Source organism: Panthera tigris, chromosome C1 (genome assembly GCF_018350195.1).
Source record: "Panthera tigris isolate Pti1 chromosome C1, P.tigris_Pti1_mat1.1, whole genome shotgun sequence".
NCBI classification, from domain to species: Eukaryota; Metazoa; Chordata; class Mammalia; order Carnivora; family Felidae; genus Panthera; species Panthera tigris.
Window position 1 is genome coordinate 103239072 of NC_056667.1, and position 16950 is coordinate 103256021.

Sequence of the window (16950 nt, forward strand, 5' to 3'; positions counted from 1 at the left end):
TGGCTCAGCACATGGAGCCTACTTGGAATCCTCTCTCTCCCTCTCTGCCCCTCCCCTGCTTGCACACACCAAGGCACACACTCTCTCAAAATAAACAAACATTTAAAGAATAAATAAGTAAAATACTGATCTTTTAAAAGACATAATCTTTACATCTGAGTATTTGCTACCAATAGCACTTGCACAAGATAACCTTTGACCTACAAAGGCACAAATAAAAGAATTAAGTCAAGTGAAAGCAGGATCCATAAAATTCATAGTTCCCTGCTAAAAAAAAAAAGATTCATCCTGCAGTTGATCACCATCTGCACTTAGAACCGTACTTTGTATACAGGGCTAAAGAAACCAAGGTTACTACTTAGAAAATTTAGAAAAAAATAAGCCAATTAATTGCTTCCCAATAACCAATATGCTCCTTACTTAACACATGCACAGCGTAAGTGTTTGCAGTAAGTATGTGATGCAATTGTAACAGCACAAATAAAAAGCTACCCCAAGTTAGCATGCCATTCACACAAAATTGCTACTTTCGCTGTCATGCTAATTTCCACAGGTTTAGAGCTAGTATTATGTTATTTAAAACCAAGGCTATTAGATCAACATGTAAGTGTTTGTACCAAACTTGATCTCATGCCATATACTGCCCCAAGAAGCTCCAGTTCACGTACACATATAATCGCCAATCGTTAATAAAGTTAAACTAATAGTACATACTGTAAAATGTGTAGTTTTTCCTGGTTGTGGAAGGGACCTTCAACTTTAGAGTCTGCCAACAGCAACAGTAAAGACATTATTTACTGCCATTAAAACCTCCAGTAAAGGAATTACTTACTGCCATTAAAACCTCCAAAGTCACTCCAAGATTAAAAGAAGCTTCAAATTACAGGTTCTTTTTATCCAGTCAGTATTTCTTCATTTGTCCAGCCACTGTCTAACCACATAGCCACAAAAGAACAAATGTGCCATTATGTTTAGCCAAAAAAGGCCATCATCCTATCAACACTATTCTTTTTATTTTTTACAGTTTTATTCATATTAACCAAGATGTACTATAAAATACTGTCACTCAGAAATAGTTTCTCTTTTTACAGGTTTTAGATCTTTAATAAGACCAATTTCAAGCATTACAAACCCAAGTATTAACATTACAGTGACAAGATGGCATAGGCAATGCTTTTAGTAAGAACAGGGAGCTAAGGCTTCCTCAAGGCAGACTAACAGCTCGGCTTCTCTGGCTGGAACAGCCTATTTACCTTATATTAGATATCTTTGTCAGGAGTTGCTCCCCAGCCCACCAAAGAAACGTAATTCACCTGCAGGCAACAGAGTGGCCACTAAAAACCACCCAATAATCTAAAGGAACACCAAAGTCTCAGAAAATAAATGAACACTTACCAGATTTACTCTGATACGGATATAGAGGTTTCCAAGGAATGCCACATACACACAATCTGAAACAGCGCCTCTCATCTCATCACATCCCAAATTTTCCCATTTTTATTACCCTTCCCCCTGCCACTTTTCCTCCCTCTTTCCCTCCCTCTCTCAGCAGAGTGTAAGTTATAAAACCAATTTCTTTCTATTCATTCAGTAGATGCTGAAAGAAAGTAATTTGGATAACTGAATGCCTGATTTATTCATGAGCTTGTACAATACCTGGAATCATCTGTCACTTCTTCAATAAAGCCTGATTCACATCTGGGACAAATATATTCCTATAAAAGAAAGGAAGAAATAATAAAAGTCTTTCATTAGAAAGCCAAGTATGTCGTTTCAGAATAATATGCTGTACACACACTGAAGCTCTGAAATGTTACATGTACTTGCTGACTACAAGGACAGTTTTTTTCTATCACACTCTGGCAAATAAAGAATTCCTTAAGAAATTTGCAGAATGTCTTCCTAAGAGGTTCCCCCTGAGAACTCTGAGAGGGAGAATGTCAGATTTTTTTTAAATTTGGGCTGAATTTTTAAAAAACTGGAATCAATCCATGATCTAATATTCTCTTCAAATCTAATGAAAAATCTCCACTAAATATCAGAGCAGTAAGATTATAATATTGATAGGTACAAAAACTGCCATTTTTTTGCTATAAACATATAGAAGACACAAACTGAATCACAGTATAAATCAACTGGTAGACTAGAAATTCACAATGAAATTTTACAATATTTCTTATCTATTTTTTGACTACCAATAATTCCCAATAAAACTTAACATTCTCAGGTATTTAACAGAAATGTTAATTTACAGCCACCTTGGGTGGCTTACTCAGTTGAGTGTCTGACTCTTGATTTCAACTCAGGTTGTGATCTCATAGTTTATGAGACTGAGCCCTGCATCGGGTTCATGCTGACAGTGCAAAGCCTGCTTGGGATTCTCTCTCCCTCTCTCTCTCTGCCCCTCTGGAGCGCGCTCTCTCTATCTCTCTCTCTCTCTCTCTCTCAAAATAAATAAATAAACATTAAAAAAAAAGAAGTGTTAATTCAAATAACTAGAACAATTCCATTAAATCAGCCTCTATTTCCTTTGGTACCTTGAATCTTTATTTTTTATTTTTTAAGGTTTTTATCTTTGAGAGACAGAGTGTGAGCAGGGGAGGGGCAGAGAGAGAGGGAGACACAGAATCTGAAGCAGGCTCCAGGCTCTGAGCTGTCAGCACAGAGCCCGACGTGGGGCTCGAACTCACAAACCACAAGATCATGACCTGAGCTGAAGTCAGATGCTTAACCAACCACCCAGGCACCCTGAATCTTTCTTTTAAATAAATATCAAGCATTGATATTGACAACAAAGAATATACATTAGAGACTGTCTTATCATAGTTTTTAAAAATGTATTTTAACTCCCTATTAAAATAGATCTAGGAAAGACATTTTCAACTATTTTCTTGCTCCCTATATTCTAAACCTTAAATAAACTTTGTCTTATCATATCAGAAAGTGATGTAAGCCATATTGGGTTACTCAAAGACAGAATGGTAATTCAAACATTAAAATGCTTTCTTAAAAGAGATATAAAGAAAAAAGACCAATCCTCTTCATCAAGGAAATTAGCTGGGTGAGGATACAATCTATCAAAGAAACAGTAAAATTTAATAAAATAATTGCTATAATCAATGCACACTGGGAATATAAGGAAAGGCCAAAGTTTGCCTAAGAGAATCAGGAAGGCTTTCTCTAAAACAGAGACTTAAATTATTAGTCTGTTTGCTCCATGAAAAAGGAAATTATGAGCTTAGGATCATAACAACAGAATATAACACACATGGAATTTGGAGGGGAGTGGTTGCCACAGGAGCGTGAATAGGCAGGCAAGGGTAAGACTGTGGAAAACTTCAGATTAACTATGAACTTTAACCTGTGGATCAGAAGCTCTCACATTTTTTTCTCGGCTACCCACATGAAGGACGAGAAACACACAACTGGCACACTGTAAACTACTCCAGAAATAAAATAATCTGGAAATCATATAAATCCCTAAGCCCCTCCCTCTACTCCTTCATCCTCCAACCTCCCAAGTAGCAGTAATTCTATCCCTTTGTCTCCCACTAAGAAAGTTTATCTGAGTGCAAATGAGATTGATTTCAGAAGGCTAACCTTAAATCTATTCTAAGGTCTAATGTTAAAAAGAAAGACAGGAATCAATTACGGGACACCTGGGTGGCTCAGTTGGTTGAGCATCTGACTTCAGCTCAGGTCACAATCTCACGGTTCGTCAGTTCAAGCCCCACATTGGGCTCTCTGCTGTCAGCACAGAGCCTCCTTCAGATCCTCTGTCCTCCTTTCACTGCCCCTCCCCAGCTTGCACTCTCTCAAAAATAAACAAACATTAAAAAAAGGAATCAATCACAACCATAGTGCTGGCTCCTATGATTTCCTCCCTCTCCGCTCACTCATTCCCAATATTTAAATATCTTCTGTATGGAACAATTCCCAAATGTGTATCTCCATCCCATACCATGCTTCTGAACCCTCTTTCTTTCTTACACTTACACACACACCTGATGAGCTGGCACACCAGTCTGCTCATACTGGAAACCTGGGAGCCATTCCTGATACCTCCCATTCCGCTATCTTCCAACATTCAACAATCAAATCCTGGCACTCCTAGTTTGAACACATTTCTCAAATCTGCTCCATGCCCCACTGCCACACTATCTTAAGCCAGGACTGGACCTAGACACAGAAATACCTTTCCTCTTAAGTGTCACAGCCTTTCCATATCTTCTGCATACTGAAGTCAGAATGATCTTTTTTTAAACATAAAAACAGCCATGTCATTTCCCAGCTTAATACCCTTTAACTATTTCCCAAAACACTTTGTATAAAATCAAACTCTTAAACATGACTTACAAGGCCACGATTCAGCTAGTTTCTATTCAACTGGCCCACATCACTTCAGGCTACTCTCCCTCCCTCAGTACATTCCAGCTACATGGGCCTTCTTTCATTTTTTCTGACTCATCAAGCTCGCCCTGCCTCTAAGCTTGCATATATACATATGTATATATATATACATAAACACTATACATATACATATATATGTGTGTATATATATATATATATATATATATAAAACACTATTCCCCTAACTGCATGCATGGCAAGGAACTTATAATTCTTTAGCCTCCTTTTTTTTTTTTTTTTTCAGAGCAAGTTGGGATCCAATCTCTTTATTGTCAGGTTTTGTTTTTTGCTTTTTTTTTTCCAGAGCAAGTTGGGATCCAATCTCTTTATTGTCAGGGTTTTTGTTTTTTGTTTTTTGTGGGGTTTTTTTGCCTCCATTTTAGTATCATGTCAGAAAATCCTTCTTTCATCACCGAATCTAAAAGTAGTTTCCTCTTATTCTTTTCTTTTTTAATTGAAGAACAATTGACGTAAGATACTGTACTGGTTTCAAAGGTACAACATAGTAACTCAATTATTTATATACATTACAAAATGATCACAATAAGCGTAGTTACCATCTGTCACCATACAGAGTTGTTACCATATTATTGACTATATTCCCTATGCTGTACTTTTCATCCCTGTGACTTATTTATTTTATAATTGTAAGACTGTACCTCTTAATCCCCTTCACCTATTTCACCCATCTTCTGATCCCCTCTTATTATTATCCTCTACAGCACCTTTATTACTTTATAGCACTTATCAAAATTTGTAAGTATATATTTTTAAATGTTTTTTTAATGTCTATCTCTAGTAAACTTAAAGTTTCATAATGGCAGGGTGCAGATCACTTCTGATTACCTCTATATGCATAGAAGAGACAGGTAGGTGTTCAACAAATACTGACGACACACACCCCACAAATAAGAGTCAAAGTAAGTACCAGAATCTGATATAATCAGAGAATAGGTAGAGTAAAGTAAAGAATATAAGAGCTGAAAACTTAAGTTATGGTTGGACCATGAGATAGTGGAGGCTGGGGTTTCAGAGGTAGAACAGTTCTGGGTGATCACAAAATCCAAGATATAGCAATGGGAGTAGGTGACTAAAGGGGAGTAGGGATGAAGGTCTTCAGAGTTAAAGGGTCATCTACATTGATACTAAACTTCCAAAATGATGTTAAGAGGTGTTATGGAGAGAAAATAATTTCAAAAGGCAGATATCACAATTGGGAAGACAAAAAGACTGATGCAAGAATCATGCTGACTTAGAGTAGAGAAATATACAAGTCTTCTCATCATGATCCCAGGCACAGTTCTAGGAACCAGGCTGTCAGCCACCATAGCTCCTTCACAGAACAGGGACAAATGAAACTGACAAGTACTATGGTGTTCCTCCTATCACTAGATACACCTTCCGTTTACAGATAATCTAAATAATTCTATTTTGATTACAGGGATGAGAACCAAAACTCTTTCCAAATGCTCTGTAAATTATTCTTGATAAAAGTAGCTTGTTTTATAATTATAAAACAAACAAATACTCAGCCATGGATTCTCTCTCCTGCAATCAACATTAGAGGAGAACTTTTTGGAATTCATAAGCTTGTCATCCTCTAATTATCAAAGTAAAAAATGTACACTTGTCTCTTGCATACTTTAGTAGTCTGTTCTTAGAACAAAGGTCTGTTCTTAGAAAATTATCTTTCATTCTCTTGGAAGCCTGAAAACCCCAGTATAACATACTAAAGATGTTATAGTTCAGTTTCTAGATTTTCTTTTTAAAGGCCTGATAGCACTCGATTTATACTACCATTTTTCTTCTCGAGTGACTCTAGTCACATTTCCTGACTCCCAGCTACACCAAGGTGCCACTCCTTCACTCTAAGGACTAAAACGTTGTGGGGCACCTGGGTGGCTCAGTCGGTTGTCCAACTCTTGATTTTGGCTCTGGTCATGATCCCCTCTCACATCGGGCTCTACACTGAGCATAGAGTCTGCTTAAAATTCTCTCTCTCTCTCTCTCTCTCTCTCTCTCTCTCTCTCTCTCTCCCCACCTCTCCCTCTCCCTCTGCCCCCTGCCTTGCTTACACACTCTCTCTCTAAAATAAAAAATATAAAAAACAACAACAAAAAGAAAAAATAATAAAATAAAGACTCAAAGATTGTAACAATTGCTTCAAACTAATCTGGAGACATGATATTGACGGAGGGTGGAGATGCATGAAATAAGATCGGCTTGACTTAATAATTATTAAAGCTGGGTACATGTGGGCTTCTTACACTATTATTTTATACTAGTATACTTCTTTTACTATTATTGATATGTTTAAAATTTTCCAAGATAAAGTTTTTTAAGTTATATCAGTCTGAGAAACATAGGTCAGGAAAATGGTAACCAAACCATGTACTCAACTGTGACCCAAAGTAAAAGTAGATTAGAAATAATCTATTAGCTAGAACAAACAATCCTAAAATTTGTATGGAACCAGAAAAGACCCCGAATAGCCAAAGCAATCTTGAAAAAGAAAACCAAAGCAGGAGGCATTACAATCCCAGACTTCAATATGTATTACAAAGCTGTAATCATCAAGATAGTATGATACTGGCACAAAAACAGACCCTCAGATGGAACAGAATAGAGAGCCAAGAAATTGACCCACAAACGTATGGCCAACTAATCTTTGACAAAGCAGGAAAGAATATCCAACGGAATAAAGACAGTCTCTTCAGCAAATGGTGCTGGGAAAACTGGACACCGACATGCAGAAAAATGAACCTGGACCGCTTTCTTACACCATACACAAAAATAAACTCAAAATGGATGAAAGACCTAAATGTAAGACAGGAAGCCATCAAAATCCTCGAGGAGAAAGCAGGCAAAAACTTTCTCTGACCTGAAGTCTCTGACCTCAGCCGCAGCAACTTCTTACTCAACACATCTCTGGAGGCAAAGGAAACCAAAGCAAAAATGAACTATTAGGACCTCATCAAGATAAAAAGCTTCTGCACAGCAAAGGAAACATTCAGCAAAACTAAAAGGCAACCAATGGGAGCGCCTGGGTGGCTCAGTTGGTTAAGCCTCCGACTTCAGATCAGGTCATGATCTCATGGTTCGTGGGTTCAAGCCCTGTGTCTGGCTCGGTGCTGACAGCTCAGAGCGTGGAGCCTGCTTCGGATTCTGTGTCTCTCTCTCTCTCTGCCCCTCCCTCACTCTCTCTCTCTCTCTCTCTCTCTCTCTCAAAAAAATAAACATTAAAAAAATTTAAGGCAACCAATGGAATGGGAGAAGATATTTGCAAATGACTATCAAATAAAGGGTTATTATCCAATATCTATAAAAAATTTATCAAAATCAACACCCAAAAAACAAATTATCCAGTAAGAAATGGGCAAAAAACATGAATAGGCAGTTTTCCAAAGAAGACATCCAGATGGCTAACAGACACATGAAAAAATGCTCAATATCACTCATCATCAGGGAAATACAAATCAAAACCACAATGAGATACCACCTCACACCTGTCAGAATGGCTAAAATTAACAACTCAGGCAACAATAGATGTTGGCGAGGCTGTGGAGAAAGAGGATCTCTTTTGCACTGCTGGTGGGAATGCAAACTGGTACAGCCACTCTGGAAAACAGTATGGAGGTTCCTCAAAAGGTTAAAAATAGAACTACCCTACGACCCAGCAATTGCACTACTGTGTATATAACGAAGGGATGCTTATATACAGGTGTGCTGTTTCAAAGGGGCACATGCACCCCAATGTTTATAGCAGTGCTATTGACAATAGCCAAAGTATGGAAAGAGCCCAAATGTCCACCAACAAATGTATGGATAAAGAAGACGTGGTATGTGTGTGTATATATATATTGGAGTATTATTTGGCAATCAAAAAGAATGAAATCTTGCCATTTGCAACAACATGGATGGAACTAGAGGGTATTATGCTAAGCGAAATAAGTCAGAGAAAGGCAAATATTGTATGACTTCATGCATATGTGGAATTTAAGATACAAAACAGATGAACTTAAGGGAAGGGAAACAACAATAGTATAAAAACAGGGAGGGGGACAAAACATAAGAGACTCATATACAGAGAACAAACTGAGGGTTGCTGGTAAGGCTGTGGGTGGGGGGATGGGCTAAATGGGTAAGGGGCATTAAGGAAAACATTTTGTTGGGATGAGCACTGAGTGCTATACATAGGGGATGAATCACTGGAATCTACTCCTGAAATCATTATTACACTATATGCTAACTTGGATGTAAATTTAAAATAATTAATTTTTAAAAATAAAATAAGATCAAATTGGAACAAAAAACAAGAAATGATCTATTAGGCTGGAGAATTACAGGAGAAGAGTACTTATGTTTGTGAAACACCTGTGATTTCTCTTAACCAATCTGTGAGGTGAATATTATTTTTATTTTACAGATAAAAACATGAAATAAGCTGTCTGTAGCAGATCTGACTTTCCAAAGACAGTCCCAACAAAATCTCCCAAGGCACATCATACTTTTCTGCAACGTGACCTTCTATTCCACCCTGTTTGAATGGGGGGGGGGGGGGGGGCTTTGGGGCTTCTTTGACAGAATATTGGGCCAGTTCCAGAGAAAGCCATTAACTGCCTAACAGCTCCTGAGCAGCCACATACGTCCAGGCTACTCTGCTGGAGAGAGAGGCCATGTGGAGAATACAGAGACATCAGACAAGAATTGGACTGTAAAAGGAAAACAACAGCTTGGACGTCCAGCCCAGGAGAGCCTTTGGATGGCTCCATCATAAGGCACTATCTGAACACAACTACATGAAAGATCCCAAGTGAGAACTGACCAGCTGAACTATGTAAATCCACAGAAACATGAGAGATAATAAATTAGTGTGCTTAAGACACTAAATTCTGGGTGATTTGTTAGCCAGTAATAGAAAGCCTGAACATTGCCCAAGTGTTAAAAAAGAGCTGTGAATCCTGGTCTTTCTCTTATGTTCTTTTCATTACACATTGATTAACAATAACTATGCTTTTAGAGAAAGGAATAGAAACTATAATTTCCCGAGGACTGGATGGAAAAGTTTATAGCAAGGCCAAATGAGGCACTGGGAATTTCAGCAGCCATTCAGCCCCCTCCCTCTCTTATAGGGGAGCATTATCCTGATAAACACACAATCCAAGGTCTGAAACCCTCAACCTTACAAACTCAGAAATCTAATTTAACAGACCAAGAGATCTGTCTCTTAGGAAAAAATCCACATAAGACAAATTCAGAGGCCATATACATAAAACCTGAAATGCCAACTTACTTAATTTCAATGACAAGAGAGTTATCAAGTGGCCCATTTACTTTTACCATCAACAGTCTTTCTCAATAAGCAAGTCAGCCTGAAAAGCCTCATGGCACAGAGGAAGGAGTTAAAATCAGAGACATAAATTTCAATCTCAGGGCTCTACTAATTAGATATACGGTCTTGCGGAAGTCACATTACCTTTCTGAGACTCAATTTCCTCGTGTAAAATGGAGAGGCTTGCTTCACTGCTATATATTAGAAAGATTAAGATGTCTGCAAAATACCTAATTCAGTGACTGGCACATTAGATAGCAGACATTTAATAACTATAGCTATTATAATTATTAGAGATTATAATCTTGTGCTAAATAAGAAGAGAATCAGAGCACTAAGACGAGTGGATATACAGCTTGTGCCATCATGCTACAATAGCCTAATATACCCATCACCACTCTGAGCATAAACCAGATCCTCAAAATCAAGGACCTGGGATTCCCCTCCCCTTGGGCAGTACCAGGAAGAGCACAGCTGATGTTTGCCTCTGACTTTCCTTTCTACCCTTTCACTGCTGACCTCCAATTCCCATACCTTCTTCTAAGAGACACACTGTTTCTCCTGACAGACTACATAATACAATTACTTGTCTATGTTGTTTTCTTAGTTACAATCACAGTTTAGTCTTGCTCTATAACGAGATTACGAGACTGGATTTTAAGTGCTTATCTCTTGGGTCACTTCTAAAGATGGTTACTTTACATTTTAATTTTCCTAATTTGTTTTTCAGAAGTAATCTTAACTCTAATTTGGAGGAATACCGTGAATTAAGGTAAATTTGTAAAAGGCTCAAACGGGAACCAAACACAGTCTCTCTCTACCTCTATACTCCCTTGGCCTTAGTATCATCCTGATATATTCATATACTCAGACAGAGAGTTTTGAATTTTAAGCATAAGAGGTTTATGTTGGAAGAAAAGAGGAGGGGTAATGATGCCTGGGTGGCTGAGTCGGTTGAGTGTCCAACTCTTGACTTTGGCTCAGGTCATGATCCCAAGGCTGTGGGACTGAGCTCCACAGCAGGCTCCACCCTGAGCGTGGAGCCTGCTTAAGATTCTTTGTCTCTTCCCCTTGCCCCCTCCCTTGCTTGCACATGCACACTCTCTCTATAAAATTAAATTAAATTAAAACAAAACAAAGCAAAAGGAAGGGGAAGCCAAAGTAATGATAAGTGTCCACTATACATCTGGCATTATGGAAATCTCTCTCCTCTGCTTCAACATTAATACATCAAATCATCACACAAACCCCACCAACCAAAATACTGCCAGCCTATACAGTTCCCACAGTCACAAAGTTTTATTTAAAAAAGTTCATTAGGTCATTTCTATCTTTTCATCTATAAAAGAGAAGTATAACAAACCTAATTACCCAGAGTCATTGGAAATAGGAACCCAATGGTTTGTACCAAACCAAGCTGCTTTCTCCCTAGGGTCCAAAAGTTTATTGTATAAAACCCAAGTGAAGATACTCAGTAGCAGGTACACTTGAATAAACTGCTTCAGATGTTCCACTGCCTGTTCCATCTAAAAATACCCACAAGCAGAAATATTTTTCACCATTAATAGTCTGAACCAGGAACAACTCCCTAAGTATAGCTTAGCCCTGAGGCTTACCCACTTAGAAGAACAGCCCAAGAGTGCACAAAGCACTTGAATACTGAATAGAAAAGGAAAGGGTGGTTTTAATTCATCATTTTCTTTTCCTTCTTGTATTTCAAGGGATCAATTACCAAAAAATGTGAGGTTTTGGCAGGACAATGAGCTACAAGCCAAGACTTACTTATATTAAATCCCATCTTGAATTTTATGCAAATTAGTATCTAATATTTATTCAGAACATGAAATAGGAAGCCTTTCTATTTATTTTCTAATTCCCGCAGCTTTGCTCTTCTACATGATCACTATCAGCACAGCATCTACTAAGTGGGTTTTGTTAAATTTTATCTAAAACAGAAGCCTATTTTCTGTCTTGTCTAACAGAATCAAAACGTAAGATCACAATATTTAGTCATATCCTCTTGTTCATATTCTCTTTGAGTATCACCTAGCAAATCTATTCAGAAACTCCTAACTCGAAGGATTAGGAACACAAACTGAAACACAGCATAGCTCCTAGGCCAGACCCACCACACCCAGAATTTCATGCCAGCTCACATCTACAGGTAAAAGACACTGCTTTTTTTCTAGAGACCTTATCCATAAATCCCTTATGATTATTTCTTTTCAAACCAAGGTATACTTCCTCTCTTTTCAAAAGCATCAAGTGTACCCTAAAACAAAGACAACAGGGGCACCTTGGTGGTTCAGTCAGTTAAGCATCTGATTTCCGCTCAGGTCATGACCTTGCAGTTCATGGGTTCAAGCCCCACGTCGGGCTCTGTGCTGACAGCTCAGAGCCTAGAGCCTGGAGCCTGCTTCCGATTCTGTGTCTGCCTCTCTCAAAAAATGAATAAACATTAAAAAAACACACACACACAGGGGCGCCTGGGTGGCTTAGTAGCTTGAGCATCGACTTCGGCTCAGGTCATGATCTCATGGTTTGTGAGTTCGAGCCTGCGTCGGGCTCTGTGCTGACAGCTTGGAGCCTGGAGCCTGCTTTGGATTCTGTGTCTCCCTCTCTCTCTCTGCCCCTCCCCCACTCATGCTGTCTCTCTCTGTCTCAAAAATAAGTAAGTATTTAAAAAATTTTAACAAAACACACACACACAGACAACAGAACTTTGGGGTTCTGTTTCCAATCCCATCATTACCTTCATGGTCTTCGTAAGACCTGTTTCTCCATCTGTAAAACTAGAGCACAAATGCTGTCCTCATTGACTTGTCTCCCCCACCTCTCCTTCAGGAAAACAAGGAAGTTTGACTCATTCATGTGGCCAACTACTCATTTAAAAAAAAGATGAAAGTATTTTGAAGCATTTTGAGCATTTTGAACTCCAAAAATCTTAAATGATTGTTCCCTTGGTTATTAGAAAGAAAACCAGTACCAAAAAAAAAAAAAAAGAAAAAAAGAAAAGAAAGAAAGAAAGAAAGAAAGAAAGAAAGAAACAAAGAGAAAGAAAAAGAAAACAAGAAAACATCAGGCTACAGTTTTACAGTTTTAGTGTTATACAAAGATACCTATACAATTTAAATACTGTTTGAAGAGCTGTAATCCAGTTCCGGGCCAATAAAATTGCTTTGACTTATGGTCTTACTCCCTAAGAACAGTAACATACACAACTTTCACCATTTTGTTCTTTCATTCCAGGCCATGACTGAACATTGACATTATCGGGGACTCCAAACAGGAGTGGTACGTATAATCAACCAACCTTCTTTAGTGCATTGTATAACAAGGCAGAAAATCAGGTCACAGAACAAAACGTTACTTAATAAAAGCTTGATCAGATGAACAAGAAGCCAAATTTTCTAAGAAAAAAAACAGACTAAACTACAAAAATTACCAGAGGAAAAGTTAAGTTCATAAAACACAATATAACCACAACAGATTTAGTTATAATGTTCTTTGCTCACACTAAAGGCAGCAAGAACAACCCAGTGGCATAGATATAAAATGGTAAATGACCCAAAAAGTTTGTCTTTAGCTCTGATGTGTACCACCAGTTTGGAGGACAACATTTATCTTCCTGCATTCAGCTTAGGCTGATAGAATCTTCTTACATAAACTGACAACATTTATTCTCCCAGAAAATACATTTGAAGCTCTACATTCCAAGCATGGTGCAGAAATAAAAGCATGCTTAGTAGAGAAAGAAAAATAACTTGGGATTAAAAACTACTGAAATGATGTACAAAGTGTATGTTCTAATGAAATCACACTTAGGGAAGTAAAGGCCCATAAAACAAACTTCTCTGGATATCCTAATATTTGGTTACTTAGCCTCAAAATAAGAACTGAGCAATATTTCAGAAGAGCCTCAGTGGTTAAAAGCAGTGAATCTGAAGCTTAAACAAAACTGGACTAGAAGCACAAAGAAACAAACCAACTGTGTGATGTTGGGCAAGTCACACTTCATCAATGAAATAGTACCTAGAACATAACATTTTCAACAAATTGTAGATTCTAATAAATTCCTCTCAGCAATTTTAACGTGGAACATTTCCCAAACCATGTCGTCTATAAAGTCTATAAAGAAAAAGAAAAAGAAAAAACATCTGGAAAAGGCTGGATTAAATAATATTATTAAGTGTGTTGCTTCACTGAATAATTTTTCAGAACCATTAATATGCCACTCTGTGTCAGAAAAGGGGAAATGGAGGAATGGAGACAAGACGATGATTCAGTATATAGCATTTTACCAGGATTCTGAATGCACGGTTAAGTCTCCAAGCACACAGTTTTGAGAAACACTGACTTAGACTGATCTCCAGATTTTGAGATTCCATAAAGCAGTTCAATTTTAAAACTGAAAAGTTAAGAACTCACACCCAGGACTGTCAACTTTTCTATTTTGCCAAGTAAAATCATTTTTAAAAAATCATCAGCTACTATCACTGTCACTTCATTTTAAAAGTATCAATTTAGGGGGCGCCTGGGTGGCTCAGTCGGTTAAGCGGCCGACTTCAGCTCAGGTCTTGATCTCGTGGTCCGTGAGTTCGAGCCCCGCGTCGGGCTCTGTGCTGACAGCTCAGAGCCTGGAGCCTGTTTCAGATTCTGTGTCTCCCTCTCTCTGACCCTCCCCTGTTCATGCTCTGCCTCTCCCTGTCTCAAAAATAAATAAAACGTTAAAAAAAAAAAAATTTTTAAAGTATCAATTTAGGGGCACCTGGGTGGCTCAGTCGGTTAAGTGTCCCACTTCAGCTCAGGTCATGGTCTCATGGTTCGTAAGTTCGAGCCCTGCGTCGGGCTCTATGCTGACAGCTAGGAGCCTGGAGCCTGCTTCAGATTCTGTGTCTCCCTCTCTGTCTGCCCCTACCCCACTCACGCTCTGTCTCTCTCAAAAATAAACATTTAGAAAATTAAAAAAATAAATAAAACTATCAATTTAAAACTAAAAATACAGGAATAAAGATTTATAATTTTTAATTTAACATTTATTTATTTTTGAGAGAGAGAGAGAGAGCGAGCGCACAGCAGAGGAGGGGCAGGGAGAGAGGGAGACACAGAAACCAAAGTAGGCCCCCAGCTCTGAGCTGTCAGCACAGAGCCCAACACGGGGCTCCAACCCACAAACCGCGAGATAATGACCTGAGCTGAAGTCGGACGCTTAACCACTGAGCCATCCAGGCACCCCAGGAATAAAGATTTAGATTACACTTTTTAAAAAAATTTTTTTAACGTTTATTTATTTTTGAGACAGAGAGAGCCAGAGCATGAACGGGGGAGGGTCAGAGAGAGGGAGACACAGAATCTGAAACAGGCTCCAGGCTCTGAGCTGTCAGCACAGAGCCCGACGCGGGGCTCGAACTTCACGGACCGTGAGATCATAACCTGAGCCGTTTAACCGACTGAGCCACCCAGGCACCCCTAGATTACATTTTTAAAAGATTTTTAAAAATATTTTTAAGATTAAAAGATTTTTTAAAAGATTTTAGATTACATTAAATAAGAGACTTTTAAATAAAATAATTTAGCACTGCCCTCCTTTCTACTATGTACCCACAAAGCAATCCCAGAACCTCTGATGCAGACCTCTTTATCAAAATACAATAGTGAAGACACTCCATCAATGAGATAAGAGAACCTTACAAATATGATTAATTTACTACAGGAAATATCCTAGGACAGGAAATGTCACATACAAACTGGTTGATAAAAGTAGTCATTGACCTTTAGAAAGTAAGAAAATAATGAGTTAACTGAAGAACTTTAAAAATAAAAGAAACAAAGGCGCCTGGGTGGCTCAGTCGGTAAAGCGTCCGACTTCGGCTCAGGTCATCATCTCGCAGTTTGTGAGTTCAAGCCCCGCATTGGGCTCTGTGCTGACAGCTCAGAGCCTGGAACCTGCCTCAGACTCTGTATTTCTCCTCTCTGCCCCTCCCATGCTCATGCTCTGTCTCTCAATAATAAATAAACATTAAAAAAATTTTTCTTTTTAATAAAAGAAACAAAGATTTTTTAAAATAGTCCTAATAAAGAAATTATCCCGGGCCAAATTTACCTGTCACTGAATCAAAAGTCTTCAAAAAAGTTTTACTTTATTCAATCAACATTACCAGCATTAAGATGTGTTCTGTTTCATTTAACAAAGAAAAATCTTGGCATTGCTTTATATTATGATGTCCTCAATCCTAACATTTTCAAGATTGTTCATTATCATAAAACAAGAGAACATAGCTTATAGCTTACAAAGGAGATTCAATTCAGAAGTAAAATCTTTATCCCAGTAAGAATAATCCAGTGGATATCACATGATCTAAGTGGAAAAATTACAGAACAAAATTCCTTCACACAAAATCCCAAAATACCCAAAAGCTCAAATCACTAAACCACAGAGAGGAATAAACACAACTGCTTCATTTTACAAGGAAAATTAAGGCTCTTGAAAGATTCAGTAATTTGTTTAAAGGTTAAAACTTTTTTCCCCCACAGTGCTATAATATTTTTTACACGTAAGTTAAACCACTTATAGAAAGGTCTGATAGCAGTTGTAAAAGGAGAACTAATGAATGGTTAGTTCTATAGTTTACACCAGTTTGTTTATTCTGAAAACCCTATCCTTTTAAACAGATCTCAGACCTAAAATGGGCAAAAACACATTTGCTCTAATCTTAAGATATCTACCTTATTTTAATCTTTAAACATAAAGTCAAAGGGAGGAGGAAATATTTAAATCCTAATTCCACTACTCACTTATCCCAACATTTTATGAATTTCCTTACTTCTGGACACAGTCTTCCTAGTACAGCTCCGAAAATATAGTAGGCACCAATGAATAGTTCTTGAATGAATGCAAATAGAGTACTGCCATTACTGCATGATATAGTGCCTATATATTTTGATGTTATTATCAAACACAAACCAATTTCTAAGTGATATTCTTCACAGAATATACGTGTAGTCTCAAAGAAAACATCCAAACTCGGGGCGCCTCAGCAGGTTAAGCATCGACTTCAGCTCAGGTTATGATCTCACGGTTCGTGGGTTCAAGCCCCGTGTCAGGCTTTGTGCTGACAGCTCGGAGCCTGGAGCCTTCTTCAGATTCTGTGTCTCCCTCTCTCTCTGCCCTTCCCCCACTTGTGCTCTGTCTCTGTTTCTCAAAAATA

The 16950-nt window shown here is 38.1% G+C and overlaps 1 protein-coding gene across 3 annotated transcripts in view; it reads right to left on the minus strand.

The window, feature by feature from the left end:
- Positions 1-16950, minus strand: part of RNF115 (ring finger protein 115) — an 87899-nt gene that overhangs the window by 59109 nt on the left and 11840 nt on the right. For 2 of the 3 annotated variants that reach the window (XR_006220538.1, XM_007092586.2), the window contains exon 2: positions 1657-1715. Coding sequence is in view for 2 of the 3 variants with exons in the window: in XM_007092586.2 (XP_007092648.2) it covers positions 1657-1715 (59 nt within the window). In the remaining variant the exon portion in view is untranslated. Of the gene's footprint in view, positions 1-714; positions 767-1656; positions 1716-16950 lie in introns of those variants that run through there. The other variant, XM_042993956.1, reaches the window with a different exon arrangement.